Genomic DNA, 22,016 nt, shown 5'->3' on the forward strand with positions numbered 1-22,016 from the left:
ATACACCCATAGATATCAGTAAGATACACCCATAGATATGAGTCAGATACACCTATAGATATCAGTCAGATATCACTCAAACATGCATTAATATACAAGGTCAAGCAACATTACAAGGTTAAGCAATATACACCCATGGACAAGCAAATATTAGAACAGTTGCAACTGTTGACTATATTACAGTATATCAGTTCAGAAATATACACCCAACAAATTATGCTATAAACACCCAACAAAATACTCAATATACACCCACCAAATCACGCAATATACTCCCAAAAATCAGTTACCAGAAGAACTAGAACACCAAGAACAGTAACACCTAGAACAACTAAGAAGAACAGAATAACCTAGAAGAAAGAATAACAGTAAAACCTAGAACAAGTAGAACATTAAAAACTGTAAAATGAGACCTAGAACAAGAAGAACAGTAAAACCTAGAAGAATGTAGAAGAACAGTAAAACCTAGTTCGAAATCTGGAAAATATACAGGAATGGTAATGTAACGTACCTTGAGTATTATAGCTTTGTTTTCTCTGGAGATTTTTGATCGAGAGTTTTATGGAAGGGTTGCGTTTTCTCTGAATGGCTTTGAGAAGTGGAAGAAGTGGAAGAGTCTGCCATTAAGGGATGGTTTACGCGAAGAGAAGCGTAAGCGTTTGAGTGGGAGCGCGTGAATGTTACGCTCCATTCAATATAATTAGTGCGCATGTGGAATGTTTGTGGGCTGGAAGCTTGTAACACTTGTAAGGCCTTATTGCTTGTATGTGTAGCATGCCCAAAAAAAAATACTTAACCTCCATTTCATCTAATAATCTTAACCCTAATTTCTTATTTTTCACCTCAACGTGAGTATGTGACTAAACTCTTCGTTTCATGTCACATCCACCACCATTTTGTTATAAATCCATTTTTAACCGAATGCCATATATCCAATTATAACTACCTTGCAACAATTGAGAGATCAAATACATGTGTGAATAATTAAATACCATACTTACATTAGTTTTTTTTAAGTATTTTTAATTTGATGAGTTAAAAATTAATTTGTCAAGATCTAAATTTTATTTAAAAATTTATTGTTAGTCAATAAATTATTACATATATAAAATAAAATTTAAATTTCTAATACTTAAATAAATAAATAAACCCTCCACTCCACCAACTCAAATACATTAGGTTTATTTGATTTTCAAATCTAGCAATACTCATTCGTGATGTCCTCCACCAACAAGCCCATCCATATATACAATTAATCACACGAAAAAATTAAGGAAAATTATGAGACGCTAATAGAATATTTGTATAATGTGTATAATAGAGGTTTAAAAAATATTAGAGATATAATCATTAGTGTTATTTTTTTCTATCAGTTGAAGTTTTTGGGATGAGTGATATCATGACATTATATTAGAGCGTTAGATCCGAAAGGTTAAGAGTTCGAAGATGTTTATTATCCATAGTACTCTAATGGTTTGTTTAGATAGTATAAAGGATGTTCATTTTGTAACTTAATAGTCTATTGTACATATTAATAGTCTATTGTACATATTGTACAAATAGTCCATTGTCTCCGAGACTCAAAAAATTAATTATATATGTCCCATCACCAAAATATACCAAACATACACTTGTGAAAGAACTTTATCTTTTATTAATTAAAAGAAAATCTTACAAAAAAAAAATCCTAAATAGTGGTATGGGACAGGAGCATGGCCGTCCATACACTTGAGCTACACGGGATCAAAGCGAGAGGAATAAGGAAAGAAAAAAAACGCCGACAGCGTCATTCTCATTTAATTACTTTCATTTATTTATTTATGATCACAATCATCGTCGCCATAATCGGATCTCATTCCAGTGATCACGTGCCACGCACACCCATTGTTTTTATTGAGTGGTGGTGTCGTTTGGAATCGTTTTGGAGTGAGTATAAATAGGAGAATATGAAAGATGGGATGGGATTGGGAACGAAGGTGTCGTTTGGTGTGATCGGAGTGAGTTTTGTGATATTGGTTGTGGTGAAGATGTCGGAGTTGTTGAATAAGGCGAAGAACTATGTTAACGATAAAGTGGCCAACATGCCGAAGCCCGAGGCCAGTGTGGCTGACGTGGATTTCATGCGCGTCGGGAAGGATGGCGTCGAGTACCTTGCCAAGGTTAATGTTTCCAATCCCTATTCTACCCCTCTTCCCATTTGTGAGATCAAGTACTCTCTCAAGAGTGATGGCAGGTAATTTTTATTATTATTAATTCGATACACTCCAAAATCTTTTACTCTATTATCTCATCAGATTTATCATTTATGTATTCACATCATTCTTTACATAATAAATTTAAAAATGAATTATTTTTACCGATATAATAATACATCATTGATTATCTGTCTAAATAACCGTGTGAAAATTAAATTGTTATTATTATTGATTTTGCTGGAGACTTTGAGTGAATTTTCAATCGGTATGTTAATCAATCCATTATATTAATCAGATGAAACATGAAATACTGGGTTTGATTTATGATCAAGTGAATGGATGGTGGTGGTTGGAGTATCTTGCTAGTTTGCTGGATCTATTTTTGTATATCATAATCAGTGAATTAGTTATTATGCTGGATTCACATGGAATTAATAGCTAAAAAATGATTTAATATGTTTGACTAAATTATTACTTAATGATTTTTTGTTATTAATTTTATATAAAAATATAATTTATTATTTTTTATAATTAAATTTTGATGCACTGTTAATATAAAATAATTTGCATGATCATTTAAAAGATGGAACACTTTAAATATATATAATAGTAACGAATATAAAATAGAAAATTTGATTAAATTAGTTATTGAAATTGACTCATGTTTAGAAATGAAAAAATATTTTATGATTTTCGTAGTATGTCTGTTTAAACGACTGTTTCTGGTTTGAAAAACAGTGTGTTTGTTTGCCTTGGAGAATTCATGAATTTGTCATTTTGTTTGAACAACTTTGTTGAATTTAGAATATCCTCAAGTTTATTTCCTTTCTTTTTCTTGTCATGATCAATTTTCTGTGGTTATAAAATATTTGAAGAGTGCATGATTGGTGAGAGAGAACATTTTCTAATGAAGAAGGCAATCATTATCATGTTCTCTCTCTAGTAAAGAAAATATACAAGTTTTTGATAAAAATTTCTTTTAAAAGATAAGAATTTCATTCATAAATAAAATGATTAAACTATTAAATTAGTAATTTAAAATTTGAGAATTTATATTGCTGACAAGAATGTGAGAAAAATATCAACTAAAAATAATAAAATATTAGACATATATTCTTAAAAATATTTTAAAAAATCGAATAAATATGATTAAAAAATAAAACTTTTTCACATACTAAGTGAATTTTTTTATTATTTTTTATAGACATATCCAAATATTTTTACAAAAGTTTGGATGAAATACACGGCTGGCTTACAAAGAGAGATAGCATCAGGTGTAATACCAGACCCTGGTTCATTGAAGGCAAATGGGACAACATTGCTTGATGTTCCAGTTAAGGTTGCTCACAGCATATTAGTGAACTTGATTAGGGACATTGGTAGGGATTGGGACATTGATTACCAATTGGACCTTGGCTTAGTCATTGATATTCCTTGTGTTGGTAACATCACCATTCCTGTTTCTCAGAAGGGAGAGATTAAGCTTCCAACCCTCAAGGACATGTTTACTGGTGGCTCTAAGAATACTGATCCTGCTCCTGCTCCTGCTACTACCTAATAACCTACCCTTTAATTATTGTTATTATTAAAATTAGAATAAGCAAAGAAGAAACTAAATATATATAGTCTCCTTTATATTATATATCATATTTTCTGTTTATATCAATTTCAATAATCCTGTATTTTTCTTTCTACACTTTGTTGGTTGTATAAGAAATGTTGTAGTTCATAAACTATATATATGTATGGTTATTTAGTATTTCAAAGCATAAATTTGAAATTGAAACCAAGTGTGTTTACTAGGAAGCTTGGTTTATGTCAATTATGTATTGCTAAAAGTAGTAGAGTAGTACTACTCTTCTCATATTAAATTTTACGTTTTTCTTTTTATTTTGGGACGAAATTTAGCTTATCTCTATCTATCTATTTATCTATCTATCTATATTACTTTGTTGTTGATGATTCTAGTTGAACTTGAGAAGGGGGTTGAATTAAGGTAGTTTAAAACTTAAAAGTTTCAAACTCTGTTTTGCTGTTGCTCGAGTTGCATGAGATTATTTAAAATTGTCTCATACGCAGAACATTAAAAGAGCAAAGAAGAGGAGAAATAGGCCAGCATGTATCCTGGTTCGGATTCTCAGTGCTATGAATCCTACGTCCAGTCTCCACCACAAACCATGGTGGAATTTCCACTATAATTCTCAGATTACATACACCAATACTATTGAATTAATTCCTAATCCAACTAGTATCTACTCCTAAGCTTCCTACACCAAAACTTAGCAACCCCAAAGTGCTATCCTAACTTGGAAGGAAAATCTACACAGATTCAATTCTCACCAAGTGCTAACCCAACTTGGCAAGGGGAACTAATCTTAGTTCATACACTCAAATTACATCAGAAATCAGTGGCTATTTTGCATCACTTTTGCCTTTTCTCTCTTGCTTTTTGAACCTCACATAATTGCCTTTTTCCAAACAGAAAATAACGCAAGACAGCCATAACATAAAATCAGAATTAAGCTTGAGTAGAAGAAAGAGATTCCAGCTCTATTTTAGAGATGGTACTCTGAATATGTGTGTTCTCTTTCTTGACTGCAAATGTTAGATTGAAGCTTGTTATATATCTTCATTGTAGCTTCATCCTCTTTGTTTTTTCTTGCTGTCCGTTGGAGTAGTCCTTGATGGCATGCAGTCCTTTCTTCAACCTACTCCACTTCCCCTGCTGTCTGAGGAGCTCTACCACTACCTCTGTTGTCCTTGGAGTTTCTTTCTTCCTTGGCATGCTCTTCTTTTGCATCCTGCTCCATGATCTCTGTCATACGAGGAGCTGCTCCTTGTTTCTGCATATTTGTGTTTTGCTCAACCACCAATAAAATGTTGCTCTGCTATTGTCCTTGGGTTAGTGGAGTGTGCCTTTGTGTCCTTTCTTGCTTTTGCAGAGCCACACCTATCCTTGCTGTGTTGTTGCTTCCTTTGTTTTACAGCTGTCTTGTTTTGCTTGTGATGTAGACAGCTGTCCTTTTTCTTTTGCCAAATGCATAGCCTTTGATTTTTGCTGAACGGTGTAATAAGGATGAAGTATTGGGCTTGTGCATTTGCTTGGAACATCAAAGGAATAAACAAGTAGCATTGCTTGTCTGTGAGAGAATTAATGGACCTGCCACAATAAAACACATATTAAACAATATTGGACTTTTCAACCCAATTAAATGTTTGTCATCATTAATCAACCCAAAATCAAACTAGGGTCAACAGTTGTTATATTAAAGAAGAATTTTTACTTTTTAGTTTTTAACGTCAAATTCTAATTTGATTTTTAACATTTTAAATATTCTATTTCTATCTGAAAATATTTCAAATGAGTTTAATTTTGTTTTACTATTAAATTTGACATGAATAGTTAATAAAGTGAGTGACCTACACTTTAACAATGTTATTGTTAATTTATATTTTCTTTCGAATGTTAGAAAAATATAGTTAAAACCTTTTTGTAATATTTCTTTCTCTTGATCCTTTTTTTATAAAAAAAAAATCTAAATTCTAATCATCAATCATCAACACTCTAAAATCAAAGAAAAAAATTTATATTAGTAATTCTTATTGATCGATTTTATGTATATATTAAAAATTTGAAATCAAATATTATTAGCCTTTTATAATATGTTAATTGTTTATATCACATTTAATGTTAGGATAATATTAAATCATTTTAAAAAAAATTGGAACTAAAATAAGATATTTAAAATTTATTAAGATTGAAAAAAAATTAAAATATTAAAGATCAAATTAAAATTTAATCTAAATTTTGATAAAATAATATTTATAAAAAAAATGCGTAAGAAATTTAGAATTTATAAGAGTTTTACAGAATTATATGGTAATATACAATTACATGTCTAAAACATTTAAGTTCAATTAGCACGGACCAGGATAATATGTTAAAAAGATCTAACTATAAAATTTCACATTCAAAATGGATATAAAATCAAATTAGAGAAAATTTGGGCCATTACTTTTAGAGTGAATACTCTATCCGATCCTGACAATTATCTCGAAAGGACAACAAAATCTTCAAGGAAAAAAAAATGCTTAACCCAGTTCTTGATTTTTTATTTTTGGAATAATTAGTCTCTATGTAAAAAAAAAACAACATTGACTTTTTTTGGCACAGGACTAATCAGTCCCATAAAAATAAATTTTAAAGACCGAATTAGTATTTTCTTTGTCAATAACTTTGTTGTCTTTTGAGGTATTTTGGGTTTTTCTTTTTTTTTTATTAAAATTTAGCTAGTATTTAACTAACAAAAGAAAAATAAATAATCTCATATTATTGAATAAAATTTTATACTATTAAAAATATTGATAATAATTAATTAATGACTACAAATCACAAAATTTGCTAATCCTAGCACTCCTCATAAAATAATACGGTTAATAATTCCGTCAACAAAGAAATTTCATCAAATATTATTTTGACTTGCATTTTAAGTAACAAATAAATGTTGCCCTGCTTGGAATTATATGAATTACAGTAGTAATTGGAAATAATGATCGTAGACGGTTGACTGCCTTAATTGTTCATAAAGCCTACATTTATGCAATGATATGATAAAAATTAAAAAGCATAAAATACATTCAAGTTTAGCATCTGCATCGTGATGAAACTTTTATTGATATTGACTACTGTACAGTGAACATATAATCTCATACATGTATTAATAGTTTAATACGATGAAAATGAATTGTATTGTTAGACTAACCGTGTAATAATAAAATTAATAGTAAAGTGTTTTTTTTCTGCAATTTTTTTAAAAAACGATCCTAATATTTAATTGTATTTAATTTTATCTTAACGTTTTCGATTTATATTAAAATTATTTTTAGATATTAATTCCATATAAAATATTAAAAATAAAATTTAAAACTTTTAGAAATAATTTTGACAAAAATCTAAAATTTTAAGGATAAAATTAAATAAATCTAAAATATTAAGGATAACATTAAATAAATTTTAACGTTAAAAATATTTTAAAAAAATTATAAACGTTAGGATAATAACAAATATATTTCACCCTAAAATTAAAACAAGTTTTGCAATGGAGTAATAATAATAATAATAATAATGTGGGCATAGTTTCGTCTTATTCTTCTACTATGTCACTCACTGTACATCTAGACAATACACACAATTGGAAGAACGTAAGGAAACCAGACAGTTTTTCAGGTCAAGGAAAAATATATCAAAATATAGAGGTTAAAGTTAAAATAATAGTGGGTAATTTCTATGTAGTGTGGGAGATTAAAATTTTACATTAGCATCTCTAATTTGATGCTCCATCATAAGTAATAGTGATAATTAAGTTACACAAAAACTGGTTACTAATCTGAATTTGTTTTCAATATTTAGTTAGGCATGTGGGGATGTAGCTCAGATGGTAGAGCGCTCGCTTAGCATGCGAGAGGTACGGGGATCGATACCCCGCATCTCCATTTTCTATTTTTTTTAAATCTTTAAAAAAATATTTTATACATAATAAATATATAAAATCAATTTGATTTTCGTGAATGTATCTAATAAAATATTTTTTTATGACTTTTAAAATATACTTTTTACATAATAAATATATAAAAATAATCTCTAACAATAAATATATAAAATCAATTTGATTTTCGTGAATGTATCTAATAAAATATTTTTTTATGACTTTTAAAATATACTTTTTACATAATAAATATATAAAAAAAATCTCTAACAAACAAAAATATATTTTTTTATATAAAAAATTATTTTTATATTATTATATTTAAATATAATTAATAAATAAAAAAATTTTAAATAAAATATCCAAAAATAAAATTATTTTTATATTTTATAAAATTTTTAAAAAAAGATAACTAAAAATCTTATTCGATTTTGATTTCTCAACATAAGTTTTTTTTATTTATTATTTAAATAAAATACTCAGATGTATAGAGAGACAACGGAGTTCCGAAAACATTGTGGCAACAAAAACGAAGAACAGAGAGATTCTCACTTCTCAGGCGTGTGAGAAAGAAAGAGATCTACCATAGTTTACAGTGGGTGCGTCTACACCTAATCACAGATTCAACACCAACCAACAACAACAACAATCACCGATTCGAAATCAAAATCTCAATCTGGTAATCTGGTTCTACTCAATTCTGAAATCATGTGGGGAACCATTGCTAATTTGAAGGAAAATCTCAACAAGATTGCCCTCGATGTTCACGACGACGAAGACGAAGACGACAACGCCGTCTTTTTCTCCTCCTACAGATCCCCCGCCGCCGCCGCCGACAACAACAACAACCACTCTTCCGTCTCCGATCGCCGGAACTCTCACAGCTTCGCGCACTCCAAATCTCCGGTTCCTAGGTCGCCGCTTTCCAATGTAACATCGGATCCTCACTCTGCTTCTGAGGTAAGCTCCTTTTTAATTCTGTGCTTTCTGCGTTTTGCTTTCAACTCTTATTCAATAAATTTAGTTTTAGGATAAGGTTTTGTGATGGTTTTATATAATTACTTGAAATTGTGTGTATTTAGCAGCGTGTGTAAGTGCATAATATGTATAATCAGTTCAGGAAGTTACTGCATAATAATTCGACCATCGAAAGATGATTGAAAATTACAAATAGTTATATATCGGGTTAATTTTCAATGCTTCAATTTGATTCCTTAAATATACCGTTGGTCCTTCTATTAACTTTTTTTGCTGGCGAGTCACCGTTAAGAACGTGACCTGAGGCAAATTTTCCCTCGCACTACAGCGGTTATCAGTGAGACGTTATCGGGAAGTTAAGGTTAGGACTTAGGACCAACTTGATTCACGTTAGGATCTACCAAATCGATTCGTTGAATTTTTGAAGGATCAAATTGACTTATTCATGATCCTTGCATGTCCTAGGTCATCAGGTGTAGACATCTTTTTGTTGGATTTTTTTTTTCAGTCAGTAGATATTTTGGTTACATAACAATTTAGGCAGGTTCGGCAGTGTCAGTGCATCTAGATTGTAGGACAGTGTATGCCTTAGGGCTCAGTGAGGGCTTACATAGGGTACTTACGGATCGCCTACATCTTACCAAGAGGGCCATCACAATCAATATTTTACTTGGTGTCTTGATAATAGTTTTATCTATCACAGCTTGTTTGAAGTAGGGAAGAAGTTTGTTATGAGCATGAGATTATTGTGAATTTAGGCATGCATGTAATGCAATTTATACATCCCGTGGCTCTTCCATGTTCTTATTTAGAGTTCTATGAGTACCTATAACGATAGGCTTAGTTTTTGTTTGTTTATTGCTTATTAAGGCGGTTTTGATTTTTTATCATTGTAAGGATGGGAATGTTAATGATTATAAGTGATTGCTTATGATATATTGGCTCTGCCACCTTTTCAAAGGTTGTGTATTGATGACTGAGCTAGTATGATTAAATTGCCTATTTTTGGTGCTGGCTTCATGAAGCTTAATATTTAATCTAGAGATTTTCTTTTTAATGAAATTTATATATTACAAGTGTAATGCATTAAGAGTTTGTGCATTACAATTCTCCCATTGAATACTGTAGTTGATTTTGGTAAGTAGTTTGGTCAAAGATGTCATTTTAAAATTTCTTGCAGATAGAACAATACAAAGCAGAAATCAAGAGGCTTCAAGCATCAGAGGCAGAAATTAAAGCGCTATCAGTTAATTATGCAGCTCTATTAAAAGAAAAAGAGGTATAGCTGGCTACTAGTTTTTCATCATCTTTGTACCTGAGTCAATTTTTTCAATTTGTTCAACAATCAAGTACAGACACATGAGTTTTAACCCTCTAACTATTTTTATGTCACAGGATCAGATTATTAGGTTGGGTAAAGAAAATACCTCATTAAAACAGAACTCGGAGCCTAAGAGTCCAGCATCTTCAAATGGCACATACATGATCAAGGTTAACTAGTTTTCTAATGAAATTTCTATTAAAGGAAATTTAGTGTCTGTCTTGAAAAATATTTTACCCATGCTGTAAGTACTTCATCACATGAAAGTATGTAAAGTTGTAAACCCCGTATATCCTATTGTGATGTAGTTGATAGAATTTTGCTATATGTCACATTTACGCTGACAGTAACTAAGGATTTATTGACTACTCGCTACTTATAAATATTTGTGCAGGGAAATGGTGACCAATCTTCAAATAGGCAGCATAGATACACACCTCATATTAAAAATCACTATGCTGCAAACAACGGATCCATGTCTGCTTTGGATCCCGATGCCATTCAAAGTAGGATGACTTCGAAACATTCAAACTTACAAGTAACAGAGAAGGTAATGATGCCTTAGATTATGGGTTTCTTTTTTAAAGAATGCCTCAACTGAGGAAGATTCACCATTAGGTGGCATTCATTAATATGTCTTGCCCAAATCTTGATCAAGTATATTTAATCATTCTCTTCAATGAAAATAGCTTTTGATTTTTTCTTTTTTTAGAAAAAATATTATTTATTTTATTTTGTTTTTGGGTGCACCCTTCCCAGAATCCTGTATTAACGTAGGATGCTTGTGAACTGGATTGTCCTTTATTTTATTTTGTTTAATGTTTTTGTTGTTAGAAAACTTTTCTTTGTTTGGTTAATTTGATTTATCTTATTTTTTTTAGGATTCATGATATTGTTATTTTTAGTGATGAATGAACTTGACAACAGATGTATGAATGACTTCTAGGAGCTTGCAGATTTGACAGAGGAAAAACATAGCCCCACAGCAGCTGTTCTACATACTCGTGAGATACAAAAATTGAAGTTGGAATTGGACCAAGAACGCAATAAATTGGCAAACATTCAACTAAAATACCAGGGTCTATATTCAGCACTTCAGTATCTATTTGATTTTGTCGCATTTTGGGAGTGTAAACTTAATAATTGCTAACTATCATGTTCTTTCTTTCAATTTCAGAGGAACAGAAACTGAACAAGTCTTTCCAGGATGAGCTTAAATTATCAAAGTTGGAAAGAGAAAAAGTAAGTTTGTAAACAATAGAAAATTTTTTATTATCATGCTGCTAAAACATTACATCTTCTATGTTAAACAAATCATGTATGGTTATAATATTGAGAGAATTTATAAGCTGTAAGAGCTTTTGTCATAATCAATAGGCCTATATTATCAAACTAAAGTATAGTTATACTTCAATTTCTGTATAGTCTGGTATGTCAATTTCCAATTCTTCAAAATCTCCAAATCATTTTTTCAAACTGGGAAGGAATAATCTGATCATTTTGTTGATAATTTTAATTTTATTATTGGGTAATAGGTTATGTCTTTTCGAGAAATCTAAAAGCTGGTTTTGTGGTAGTTTGCAAAATCATGAGTTGAATTATTTTTGTTGCTTGGCAGACAACACAGGAGATGAGCAAATTGCGTGATGAATTGAATGAGAGAGTATCGGAAGTAAAACATCTGCAACTGGAGCTAACTAGACGTGAAGATGAAGAACCAGTTGAAGCTGTGGACACCTTGAAGAGACTAATCCAAACTTTAGAGAAGGAAAACACTGTTCTTCAGGTGATTGATAATTTTTACTGTATTCTAATACATTCTGTCATAAAGATTTTCCACCATATTACCACTCAAATTGATAATGATTTTTGATATTGCATTTCAGAATGCACTCTAATATACCCTATGTTATTATTATTAGATGGAAAAGAATGAACTTGAAGCTGCACTTAAAACAAGCAGGGCATCTTTCACTGGGAAAATGTCATCTGATGCTTCCCAGTTTCAGAACAAGGATGCAGGCATTAGCAGTGATGTCAGTATTTAATAGCAATACTTAGTTTTTCAGTTGTGAATTAATAATCATGTCAATAATCATTATCTTCTCTATTTTTGTTTTTTTTCTCCCTTCTGTTTACAGACATCAGACCCGTCCAACAGTTTTCCAGAGAAAGAAGACATGGAAAGGTCCATAGAAAAGCTAAGTAAAGATTTGAAGGAAACACAAAAGCATAGGGATAAAGCAGTACACGAATTAACCCGCCTTAAACAACATTTGTTAGAAAAGGTTTCATTTTTTTGCCCATTAATTTTGGAATAAAGGATGATTGAGCATGATATCATTCAAGAACCAAATGATCTGCTCATTATTTTTTATCTTTATGTTTGATCTCATAAATTGTCAGTCACAATATATTTCTCCCTTAACTGTCCAAGAGAATGAACTAAAATTGCATACATCCAGATGAATTTCACAAATCACTTGTTGTGTGGTTGAATCAAAGATGTTAACATTGCTGTGTTGTCTAGGAATCGGAAGAATCAGAAAAAATGGATGAGGATAGCAAAATCATTGAAGATTTACGTGATAGCAACAATTATTTAAGGGCACAAATATCAAATCTTGAGAGAACTCTGAAGGAAGCAACTTCAAGCCAGGAGAAACTGAAGATGGAAAACAACAATGAAATTCTAAAGTCCAGGGAAATCATCGATGACCTGAACAAAAAGCTTACCAACTGTATGAGCACAATAGATGCTAAGAATATGGAACTTTTAAATCTACAGACAGCCCTTGGACAGTATTATGCTGAAATTGAAGCTAAGGTTGTCTCTATTCACATAACAAACATAATTTGAGTTGTTAATGTTCCCTTTAACTTCCTCTTTCTGAGTATCTTTATTATCTGTATGTCTATTGTTGCATCGGGTAAGCTTATATCCACGGTCAATTTGTTTTTTCAGGAACATTTAGAGGAAGTGTTGGCTCATGCAAGAGAAGAAACAGCTAGGCTTAACATGTTTCACTTTAGATGGAAACACTAACTTCTTACAATGTGTTTCACTTTAGAATAGGTTGTAAAAAATTTTTGAGGGACTACTCTGTTTAATCTTATTCAAATTTTGTTTTCTTTTATTTTTCTCTTTAACTACTTGCTGTCTCTAATTGGCCATATTGACAGGATGCAGATTCGAAAGCCAATGTATTGAGGGGTGAAAAAGAAGAAATTTTAGCCAAGCTTTCTCAATCTGAGAAGGTACAATCAGAATGGAGAAGTAGAGTAAGTAAACTAGAGGAAGACAATGCCAAATTGAGACGAGCTCTTGAGCAGAGTATGACACGGCTAAATAGAATGTCAGTGGATTCTGATTTTCTCGTTGACAGGTTAGTACGCTTCTTTAAAGTATTGTTTGGATAAGCAGGGATTTGTTCTTTTGAAGACACTCTTGGCTATGTTTTCTTGTATCTATTCTTAGTTTTGCAAAATTTCCTTATTGAAAAGTTGTAACGGGTTTCAATTTAGACTTGTGTAGTAGGATTGGCCTGCTTCCTTTTGAGACAGTAAATCAACATACTAATCTAAGTTTTATTCATACAGGCGCATTGTTATAAAGTTACTTGTAACATATTTTCAAAGAAATCACAGCAAAGAGGTATGGAAATCTTCAAATTATACTTCCATCAGTTAGATTCATCATGCAAATTAGTATTTAGTTTATTAATTTTATTTAGGAGATATATATGAAAAAATGAATACCATGCAAGTATTAGGGTTTTGAAGAATTGAATACGAGTTTGTTTTAAGTTGTTGTGAGGCTCAATTCAGTGCACAAGGATATCATGTACTCCACTTATAATTTGACATTGGGGCAGGTATTGGATCTAATGGTTCGCATGCTGGGATTCTCTGAAGAGGACAAGCAAAGGATAGGCAGTGCTCAGCAACGTCCGGGAAAAGGTGTTGTCCGGGGAGTTCTTGGGCTGCCTGGCCGTCTGGTTGGAGGTATATTGGGAGGAGTTTCGGCTGAATCAGCTGCGAATGTGGGTTCTGATAACCAGGTAACTTCTTAATCTTGTACCAGAAAAGAACTATTCACTGCCACTTCTAACCGGACTTCTATATTTTGATGATTTGTTTTGATTACTAATAAGTGCTTTTACTCTCCCCTTTTCAGTCCTTTGCGGATTTGTGGGTTGATTTTCTTCTCAAGGAGACTGAACAAAGAGAGATGAGGGAGTCAGCTGGAACTACAGGTACATCCATGGAAGATTCACAAGATACAAGTTCAAATACTAATTCTGCTACTTCACCATTTTCTAATCAGAGGTTCAGCACTGATACATCGCCATATAATTCATCCATTAATAACAAGACAAGTCCTCTGCCTCGTGGATATTTTCATCAATCTGACGAAAATGGTTCCGAGTTCTCCACTGTTCCTCTTACATCATCAGATAGCAAAACTCCTAGTTCAAAACCGTTCACTAGATACTAAATATACATTCGTTTTGTCAAAATGTAATCAGTCACAGGTATAGAGGTCATTATTAAATTTTAGGCATGCCTTGTTCAATTAATTCTTTCATTATAATGAATGTATTTTATTTTAATCACAAAAGGTTACATAGATTGGATTCTCTTGCGTAATGTGGAACTTGGGAAAATTGATGTAAATTCTATGTAGTACACAGCTTATTACTACCAGCTATCTTATTTGGCCTGGCTTGTAAAGTTGCAATTACTAGGGAATTAGAATCTTTCCACCTTTTTTGGGGCTAAGGTATAAACAACAGCTAACATCACACACTATATTTCTGGTAAACCAAGAAAGAAATAAAAAGGAGCATACTATTACTTTTTACCTTACAGTGGAAATTATTGAAATTTTACAAGTGAAGACACATAGTAGAAGCCAGCAAGACCCCTATGCTTGCACTGTTAGGAACTACTTGAAGTTAAGATAACCCTTTACACTTTATTACAACCACCTAAAACCCATCCCGGACATGATAAAGGGTGGTATCTGATACATAGAAACGAGGCTCTGGCAACCTATAAACAAGTAGAGCCCTTTTTATCTTTCTGATGTTTCGATTTACTAATCTAATTTCTTACCCTTAAAAGGACCCCTAGGGATCTTACTCAAGACCTTGGCATCAAACACAGAGTACTGCTTTTTAATCTCAATGGTTGCCTTCTCAGCAAATGGGTCTATCTTATCCTCGTACTTCTCATACAAGACCGGCACCGTGTGCAACAAAACAAAGGCTGTTCAACAAGAGAAAATAAGCAAATTAAAATGAGATTTCTTACTAGAAAGAAGAAATTGATGTAATTAACTGAAGTACTAATTGCTCTTACTTATGTAGAATAATGTGAGGAAATTGCCCCAGCTCCCCACGATTGATAGAATCCATAAGCCAGCAATAACCTAACATAGTATCCACAATCGAATCCTCAGCGTACTAAATTTAGGCATCCATTTAATTATTAAAGCAAAGCAGCATGTATTAGATGCTAGAAAGCAACATACAACGAGAAATTTCTTCAAATCTCTTCCAGAAGCAATATCTCGCAGACTGGTAAGTCCCCGGTTGATTTCGATTCGCAATGCAGACACAACTTGCAGAAACGGCTCCTCAGGAAGATGACCTTGAGGGATGCGAGGCGGAGCTCTACAATATATCATCAATTGATATTCCATCATCAAATCCAAATTGCTAAGTTAAAAACAACATAGACTAAAAGAACATGAACTTACTTGTGGATAAAAGTGTGGACATTGGACCACAAGAACAGAATTGCTAGCACTAGTATTGATATGTGACACACTAGAGTAAGGAGGTGGCACTCGAGCAACTCGAAAAGGACCCAAACGGCAGTGGCTCCGCCGAGTAAACCGGCAGATATCTTCTTGTTCCTCCACAACAACACATCAGCAGCTGCAACCAATAATTAACAACAAAGAGTCATAAGAACATAGCAGCATAAAAATACAAAGGCAGCTTCTTTTCTTGGTCCCTCTAGAACCCATAAATGTATACAAGTTCTCCATTTTGATTATCTTCTCTTTAACAACTCACTCAAATTCTTACTCTCTAGCATCCGTGTATATAAATTAAACATAATTCTCAAATTCAAAATATGCAGATATTATCGTGACATGATCAAATAAAAAAAAAAAAGACAGTAAAAGCTCACAGGTCACAACTGGAAAAAGAAAATAGTGTCATGAAAGTAACATAATTATAATTAAAAAAAAAAAAGACAATTTTGACAACATCCCACTATTTTCAGGGGCCACAAAAAGAAACAAGAGCAATAAAAATATTTTGTTTTTAACAAAAATTAGTAGCATTCAAGAGAGAGAAATAGCTACGTTTTCCAGCGCCGAAAACGGAATGAAGAGGCTTCTCTCTTCCGAAAAGGCGGAAAACACGGGCGTCCTTGACGGGTGAAGAAACACGTTTTTCGGAATCGGAATCCGAAGAAGAAGAAGAGGAGGAATGGTGAGAGTGAAGCTTCTCGGATATCTCTTCCGTCAGCGAATCTCCTCCTCCGCCGGCGGCGGCGGCGGCAACAGCAGGATTGGTGAGTGTGTTGTTGGATTCCTCCGCCATTGAGCTCGCTGAAATTTTTGAACCCTAACCCCTAAAGCTTCGATTTCGGAATTCGGCACTCGGATTGTGCAAACTGCAAATGTAAGTGATTGATTGTGTGCCAAGTGTGACTTTGAGATGTGAAAATATTTTCATTTACCCAATAAAGATTAAAATGAAAATACGCACAAATAGCCACTCTTCACTACTTTGAGTGGGTTGCATCACTTAATAAGTTAATAAATAATAATATTGGGTAAACAAAAAACAATGTTCCGAATTATTTTAATATTGGCAAAAGTATTTTTAAATTATTAAAAACATAAAAAAATATTTTTATTTTTGTTAATATAAAATATCTTACTTTATAAGAGTATATTTTTTTAATAATAAAATTTAAAAATATTTTTAATAATAACAAAATAATTCGAATACATTTTCTATGATTTACCCTAATATAATCAAAAGTTTATAACACACAAATGTAGAAATAGTCGAAGTTGATAAAGAAATTGTTTAGGGTTAAAAATAGAGTTAATGCTCGCTCAAATTGAGTTTTTTAATTTTGATATGGGGAAGAAGCTGGTGTTTGGCAGCGTTATGGGGTTTTGTGGTGTTTGACGGATTTGTGACGGCGTTGTAGAAGAAATCGGTGACACCGATGGGAGAGACAGAAATCGGTGGGACCGATTTCAGGGAAGAGTAGGGGCGCAAATCGGTGGTACCGATTGGTGACCCACTTGCCACGCGTCGCACATGCAGCTAGCCCGTGACTCCTTATGCGTTGTTACCCATTCAAATCCGGATACTCCTATCTTTTTCATCCTCCAACACTTTCTCTTTCACTCTCAACAAACACTTTTCCTTTCTGCTTCCTCTCAACCCCACTCAATCCCACCATTTTACCATTGTTGGACCACAATTACCTCAGTTGAAAAATTTGAAGAAAAATGCCGAAAAAAAGGAAAACCAAGGAAGTAAATCAACCGGAGCTTCACATTGTTAATTATTTTGGAGATCCAAATTATATAAGTTTTTATTTTTTAATAATATTATTTAATAATAATAATAATGATAATTTTAGATTTTATTAACAGTATATATTATAGTGGCACTAAGTAGAAATTAGAAATTAAGCATGTATGTATGTATAAGTTTATTATTAGGTGGTTAGAAATAGAAATAAAAATAGAAATAAACTTTGTATGTTTGTTCATATGTATGGAGATGATGAGAATGTCTGTACCGTGCTCATGAACTGAACTGGGGTTTTTTTTATGTATATTATTTAAAAAAGAAAAAAAATAAATGTTTGTAAAAAATAATGAATAAAGAAAAAAAATGAGATTTGTATGTATTAAATAATTGGAATAAAAAGATATTAATATATTGTTGTTATTATTATCAGTATTAGTAATTGAATTTAATTAATTATTATGATTAGTAATAAAAATTTTATTAATTATTTTATTTATGATCATTAACAATTGAATTTTAATTCAGTCAGATTTACACAATATGTTAGTAATAACTAAAATTAGATTTTGTGCTGTGTTACCTAATAATAATAATAATAATAATAATAATAATAATAATAATAAAAATTAGTAAACCTGGTATATATGAATAATAATAATAATAACAATAATTGTAATAAAAAATTAGTACGCCGTGTTTTGTATGAATAATAATAATAATAATAATAGAAAAATTAGTATGTATGCTGTTTGAATAATAATAATAATAATAATAATAATAATAATAATAATAATAATAATAATAATAATGAAAAATTATTGACGACATCTACTCCGGCTGTGTCCCTCGGCACCGCATTGCTTGCATCTCCTATGACCACACAACATGCGAGTGTCCATCTCATTCAAGAAGCGGGTCATCTTAGGCCGACCTTTGGCTACTCGTCTGAGGAATGGATTGCCAACGAATCGAGGTCCATGATAAGCAGGCCACGTTGCTGAATTTTTCGGTGGTCTAAACCTAGCCCTGTATACTCTTCGAACTTGGTCCATCTTGTATACATCATGAACGTACACTTGCCAGTCCAACTGCTGATTTGCACAACAAGCAAATACATGTCGACACGGAATTCAGTGAACCTGGAATTCACTACAGTCGCAACGACGGTGGCATAGGCCAACTGCATACTCAACCCCACTCGGCATCTCGCGTACCTCAAATACTTCATTTTCTCTATCAAAACAACTAACCTGTATGTTACCCGATGCTCGTTGATTTGCATGCACCTTAGAGATCACCATCTCAGAGAACACAAGTTCAACATTAATTCGGGCTTCAGCCTCAACTCTTTTTCTAGTGAATTACTCATTCAGTCTGTAAAATGTAGCCTTAACAAGCGCCGTCACCGGGAGAAGTGTGACTTCCATTGTACCTCCTTATCTCCCAACAGTACTTCTTCTGCATTTTGGTTACCCTGATCAACCAGTCACAACCATTCCCATATTCTGTACATTTTGCATAGAATGTCGTCGGTTCCGACTCATATACCCGATAGTCCACACCTCTCCGGATGGTATAATCTTTCATTGCCTTGATTACTGCCTCCCTTGAACTGAATTCTATCCCCACTGTGAACTCACCATCGGCCACAGCAGGAGGCGCTGCATACATCAAAATTAATAGACACACTTTACCATGTAAGATCATTACAGTCTTATTTTTCGCTATTCCATCTATGTAAAGAACAACTAAATATAATTCATAACAAAGAACTATTAATTAATAAAAAAATCAAACGCTATGGTCACAAATGCCTGGTCACATATCACATACATTACTCATCTGACTTATCGATCTACTACTTCAGAGATTCACATAGCTACCTAGGTTTACGCACCTGGATTCATATATTGCGGAAACTCCGGTGCGTGCATAGCCTCCAAATCCAACGACCGCATGAAAGAAGGCTCCTGAAACGGATGCGGGCTTGCTAGTGCATTTGCAACTTCCGCCACATCTGCGTTCATGGCGAAGCCAGCTTCTTCTTCGTCCTCACCTGGACCGACGATCTCATAGTTACTTTCAAATTCATCTTCGCTTTCACTATTATAATCTTCCAATTCAATGTTACGGTCCGCTTCAGATTGCTCAAACTCAATATATAACTTAATGCACGACATTCGGTGGCGATTTTCCATGTACATTGAAAACATTTCCTGCATACTCGTTTCGTCCATCACATACTTGGTCTGAAATTGAACAAACCCACCAAACACAGGTAAAGGATACCTGTACAGAATACACGATATTCTCCTACATCTTTGAGAATCTATCTTCTCACAAATCACACATTTTAACTCCTCAAATGACAATGTGAACGGAATAACAACATCTAACAGATTTTCACACACAAATTGAACTCCCTCATATGTTTGTAATAAGATCTGTCCGTAATAATAAATCTTCAATACAACTCTATCATCCATAACACTAACTATTCTCAACCTCACAGGAATTTTTTTACAAAAATGAAGGAGAAGAATCAAAGAAGAGAAGAGAGGAGAAGAGGATGAACATTAGCTGACGAGGAAGAAATGGAGCTTATGTAATATCAGCATCCACTTTTTGTATGGACTAAGGGCAAATCGAAGGGACCGACCGCTGCACCCCCAAATCGGTGGGCCCGATTGGTGCACCCCGATTAAAATAAAATTCTCTGCCTCCAGTAATCGGTGGGACCGATTACTGCACTCTTAGCAAATGTCTTCCACCACCCGCAAATCGGTGGCACCGATTTAAATCCCCTTTGCCTCTCCCTTCCACAAATCGGTGGCACCGATTTCACACCCATGAACCTCTCCCTCACACAAATCGGTGGGACCGATTCCTCCCAACTTCAAATCGGTGCCCCCGATTTCTTCCCCCGAAATTCCAAAAAATCAACGCTGTCATAACAGTGTAAATCACCCTTAATTATCATATCCCAACATAACTCACACTCCCAAATCATATCTAAAAAACTCAGCCCGCTCAAATTTGTTCAAGGTTAATCTTCTTCAGCCTTAATTTTTCTTCTAGGAATATATTTTAAATTAAACCTGTGATAAAATTTTTAAACTTTACAAATATGTAGAACATTTTTTAAAAAAAAATCAGAGCTAATTACGAATGTATGATCGTAAAAAAATGAGAAACAAAATAGTAAAAGAATAAAGAAAAAACAACAAAAAATATTTTAAGTAATGTAAAAGGTGAAGTATAATTTTGGTCTCTAAAGTATAGGTTAAAAATTTTTTTTGTTTTTAATTTTTTTTTCATACAAAATCATTTCTAAGATTTAACTTCATTTTAAAATCGTCATTCGGACTAAAATATCATTCTACTTCTTCATCAAAATACTCATATTCTATTCTTCTTTTTCTTCTTTATCACGGCAGTATTCCTTCTTCTTTTTCTGCTTCTTTAATTAGAATTTCAACGACAACAACAACAGAATTTCAACTAGCAAATATCAAAAAATTAAAACACAATTCATTTCAACTAGCAGCAACATCAAAAAAGAAGAAAAAAAGAGAAACAATCACCATCTCTTTCAACTTCGAAGAATAACAACAATGATAGACAACAGGAGCAGAAAAATCAACAACAACAATTGAATAAAAAATAGAAAAACGGGATGATGCAGCAAGTTGTGTTTTAGATTGGAGATACTTGTCCCACCCACTAAACCTTGCAAGAAAACAAAAAAGTTGCTTACAGATATGAAACAGAAAAATAAATTTGGAGCATTTTTATTAAACTTTGGGGTTGGCATTGCAAAGCATACCCTGAGACAACGATCTCAAGTTCCTCGAATCAACACCGAGGTAAGACGTCAAGCGCGCCAAAGCCACCGCCGAATGAAGCGGAAGTAGGGACTACACGCACTTCAACTGAGAAATCGACCTGTAAAATAATTTAAAAATATACAAAAAATAGAAAAGATTGAGCACTGAATCGAAATGAGAAACAATTATTCTGAAAAGTAGTTCCTTTATTAATTGAATTAGGGAAAATACGAGACTTTGCCTTTAAAGTGTGGCGGAGGAAGAAGAAGTAGAAGTGTTGAGAAGGGAAGGTGAGGGCTTTGGCGTGGCAGTGAATTTAGTGAATGTGGATTTGATGAGGGTAAATGCGGTGAGCGGCAAGCTTGCGAGGAGGAGCAGAACGGCGATGCGGCGAATGACCTCCCCGCAGTTTTGCTGGCGTTGTCGCTGTTGCCACTTTTCTTTTTCTCTTTTTCTTCTTCTCTTCCTCCTCCCCCGTGATTTCCTTTTTCTCTCTTGTCCGTTCTCTTTTTCTTTTTTTTTTCTTTTTTATAATTTTTTTTTGTTAGAAGTGATTTGATAATAAAATTTAAAATTTAAGCAAAAATGACAATTTTAAAATTAAGTTAAATTGTAGTGACGATTTTGTA

At 32.8% G+C, this 22,016-nt stretch overlaps 3 protein-coding genes and 1 non-coding gene across 4 annotated transcripts; 3 read left to right on the forward strand and 1 right to left on the reverse strand.

Moving 5' to 3' along the window:
- Positions 1-1,746: 1,746 nt before the first annotated feature.
- LOC107485848 (desiccation protectant protein Lea14 homolog) lies at positions 1,747-4,017 on the forward strand. Its single transcript, XM_016106389.3, has 2 exons — positions 1,747-2,233; positions 3,456-4,017. Exons 1-2 carry the CDS (start codon positions 1,947-1,949, stop codon positions 3,751-3,753), a joined length of 585 nt encoding a protein of 194 aa, XP_015961875.1. The 5' UTR covers positions 1,747-1,946; the 3' UTR covers positions 3,754-4,017.
- A 3,598-nt stretch (positions 4,018-7,615) lies between these two features.
- TRNAA-AGC (transfer RNA alanine (anticodon AGC)) lies at positions 7,616-7,688 on the forward strand. The gene has a single exon. It is a non-coding gene; the product is annotated as a tRNA-Ala (tRNA).
- A 495-nt stretch (positions 7,689-8,183) lies between these two features.
- On the forward strand, positions 8,184-14,696 carry LOC107485847 (golgin candidate 3). The gene is made up of 15 exons (XM_052260342.1): positions 8,184-8,641; positions 9,840-9,938; positions 10,055-10,150; positions 10,375-10,530; positions 10,927-11,059; positions 11,158-11,222; positions 11,599-11,766; positions 11,903-12,016; positions 12,122-12,268; positions 12,511-12,807; positions 12,946-13,006; positions 13,159-13,366; positions 13,581-13,635; positions 13,856-14,041; positions 14,158-14,696. Exons 1-15 carry the CDS (start codon positions 8,390-8,392, stop codon positions 14,476-14,478), a joined length of 2,358 nt encoding a protein of 785 aa, XP_052116302.1. The 5' UTR covers positions 8,184-8,389; the 3' UTR covers positions 14,479-14,696.
- A 117-nt stretch (positions 14,697-14,813) lies between these two features.
- Positions 14,814-16,770, reverse strand: LOC107485846 (reticulon-like protein B3). The gene is made up of 5 exons (XM_016106387.3): positions 16,363-16,770; positions 15,745-15,925; positions 15,517-15,658; positions 15,345-15,414; positions 14,814-15,251 (listed from the first exon to the last, which is right to left on the reverse strand). The coding sequence occupies exons 1-5, from the start codon at positions 16,601-16,603 to the stop codon at positions 15,082-15,084; spliced, it is 804 nt and encodes a 267-aa protein (XP_015961873.1). The 5' UTR covers positions 16,604-16,770; the 3' UTR covers positions 14,814-15,081.
- Between the last annotated feature and the right edge of the window lie 5,246 nt (positions 16,771-22,016).

Source organism: Arachis duranensis, chromosome 4, assembly GCF_000817695.3.
Source record: "Arachis duranensis cultivar V14167 chromosome 4, aradu.V14167.gnm2.J7QH, whole genome shotgun sequence".
In the NCBI taxonomy this organism is placed as follows: Eukaryota; Viridiplantae; Streptophyta; class Magnoliopsida; order Fabales; family Fabaceae; genus Arachis; species Arachis duranensis.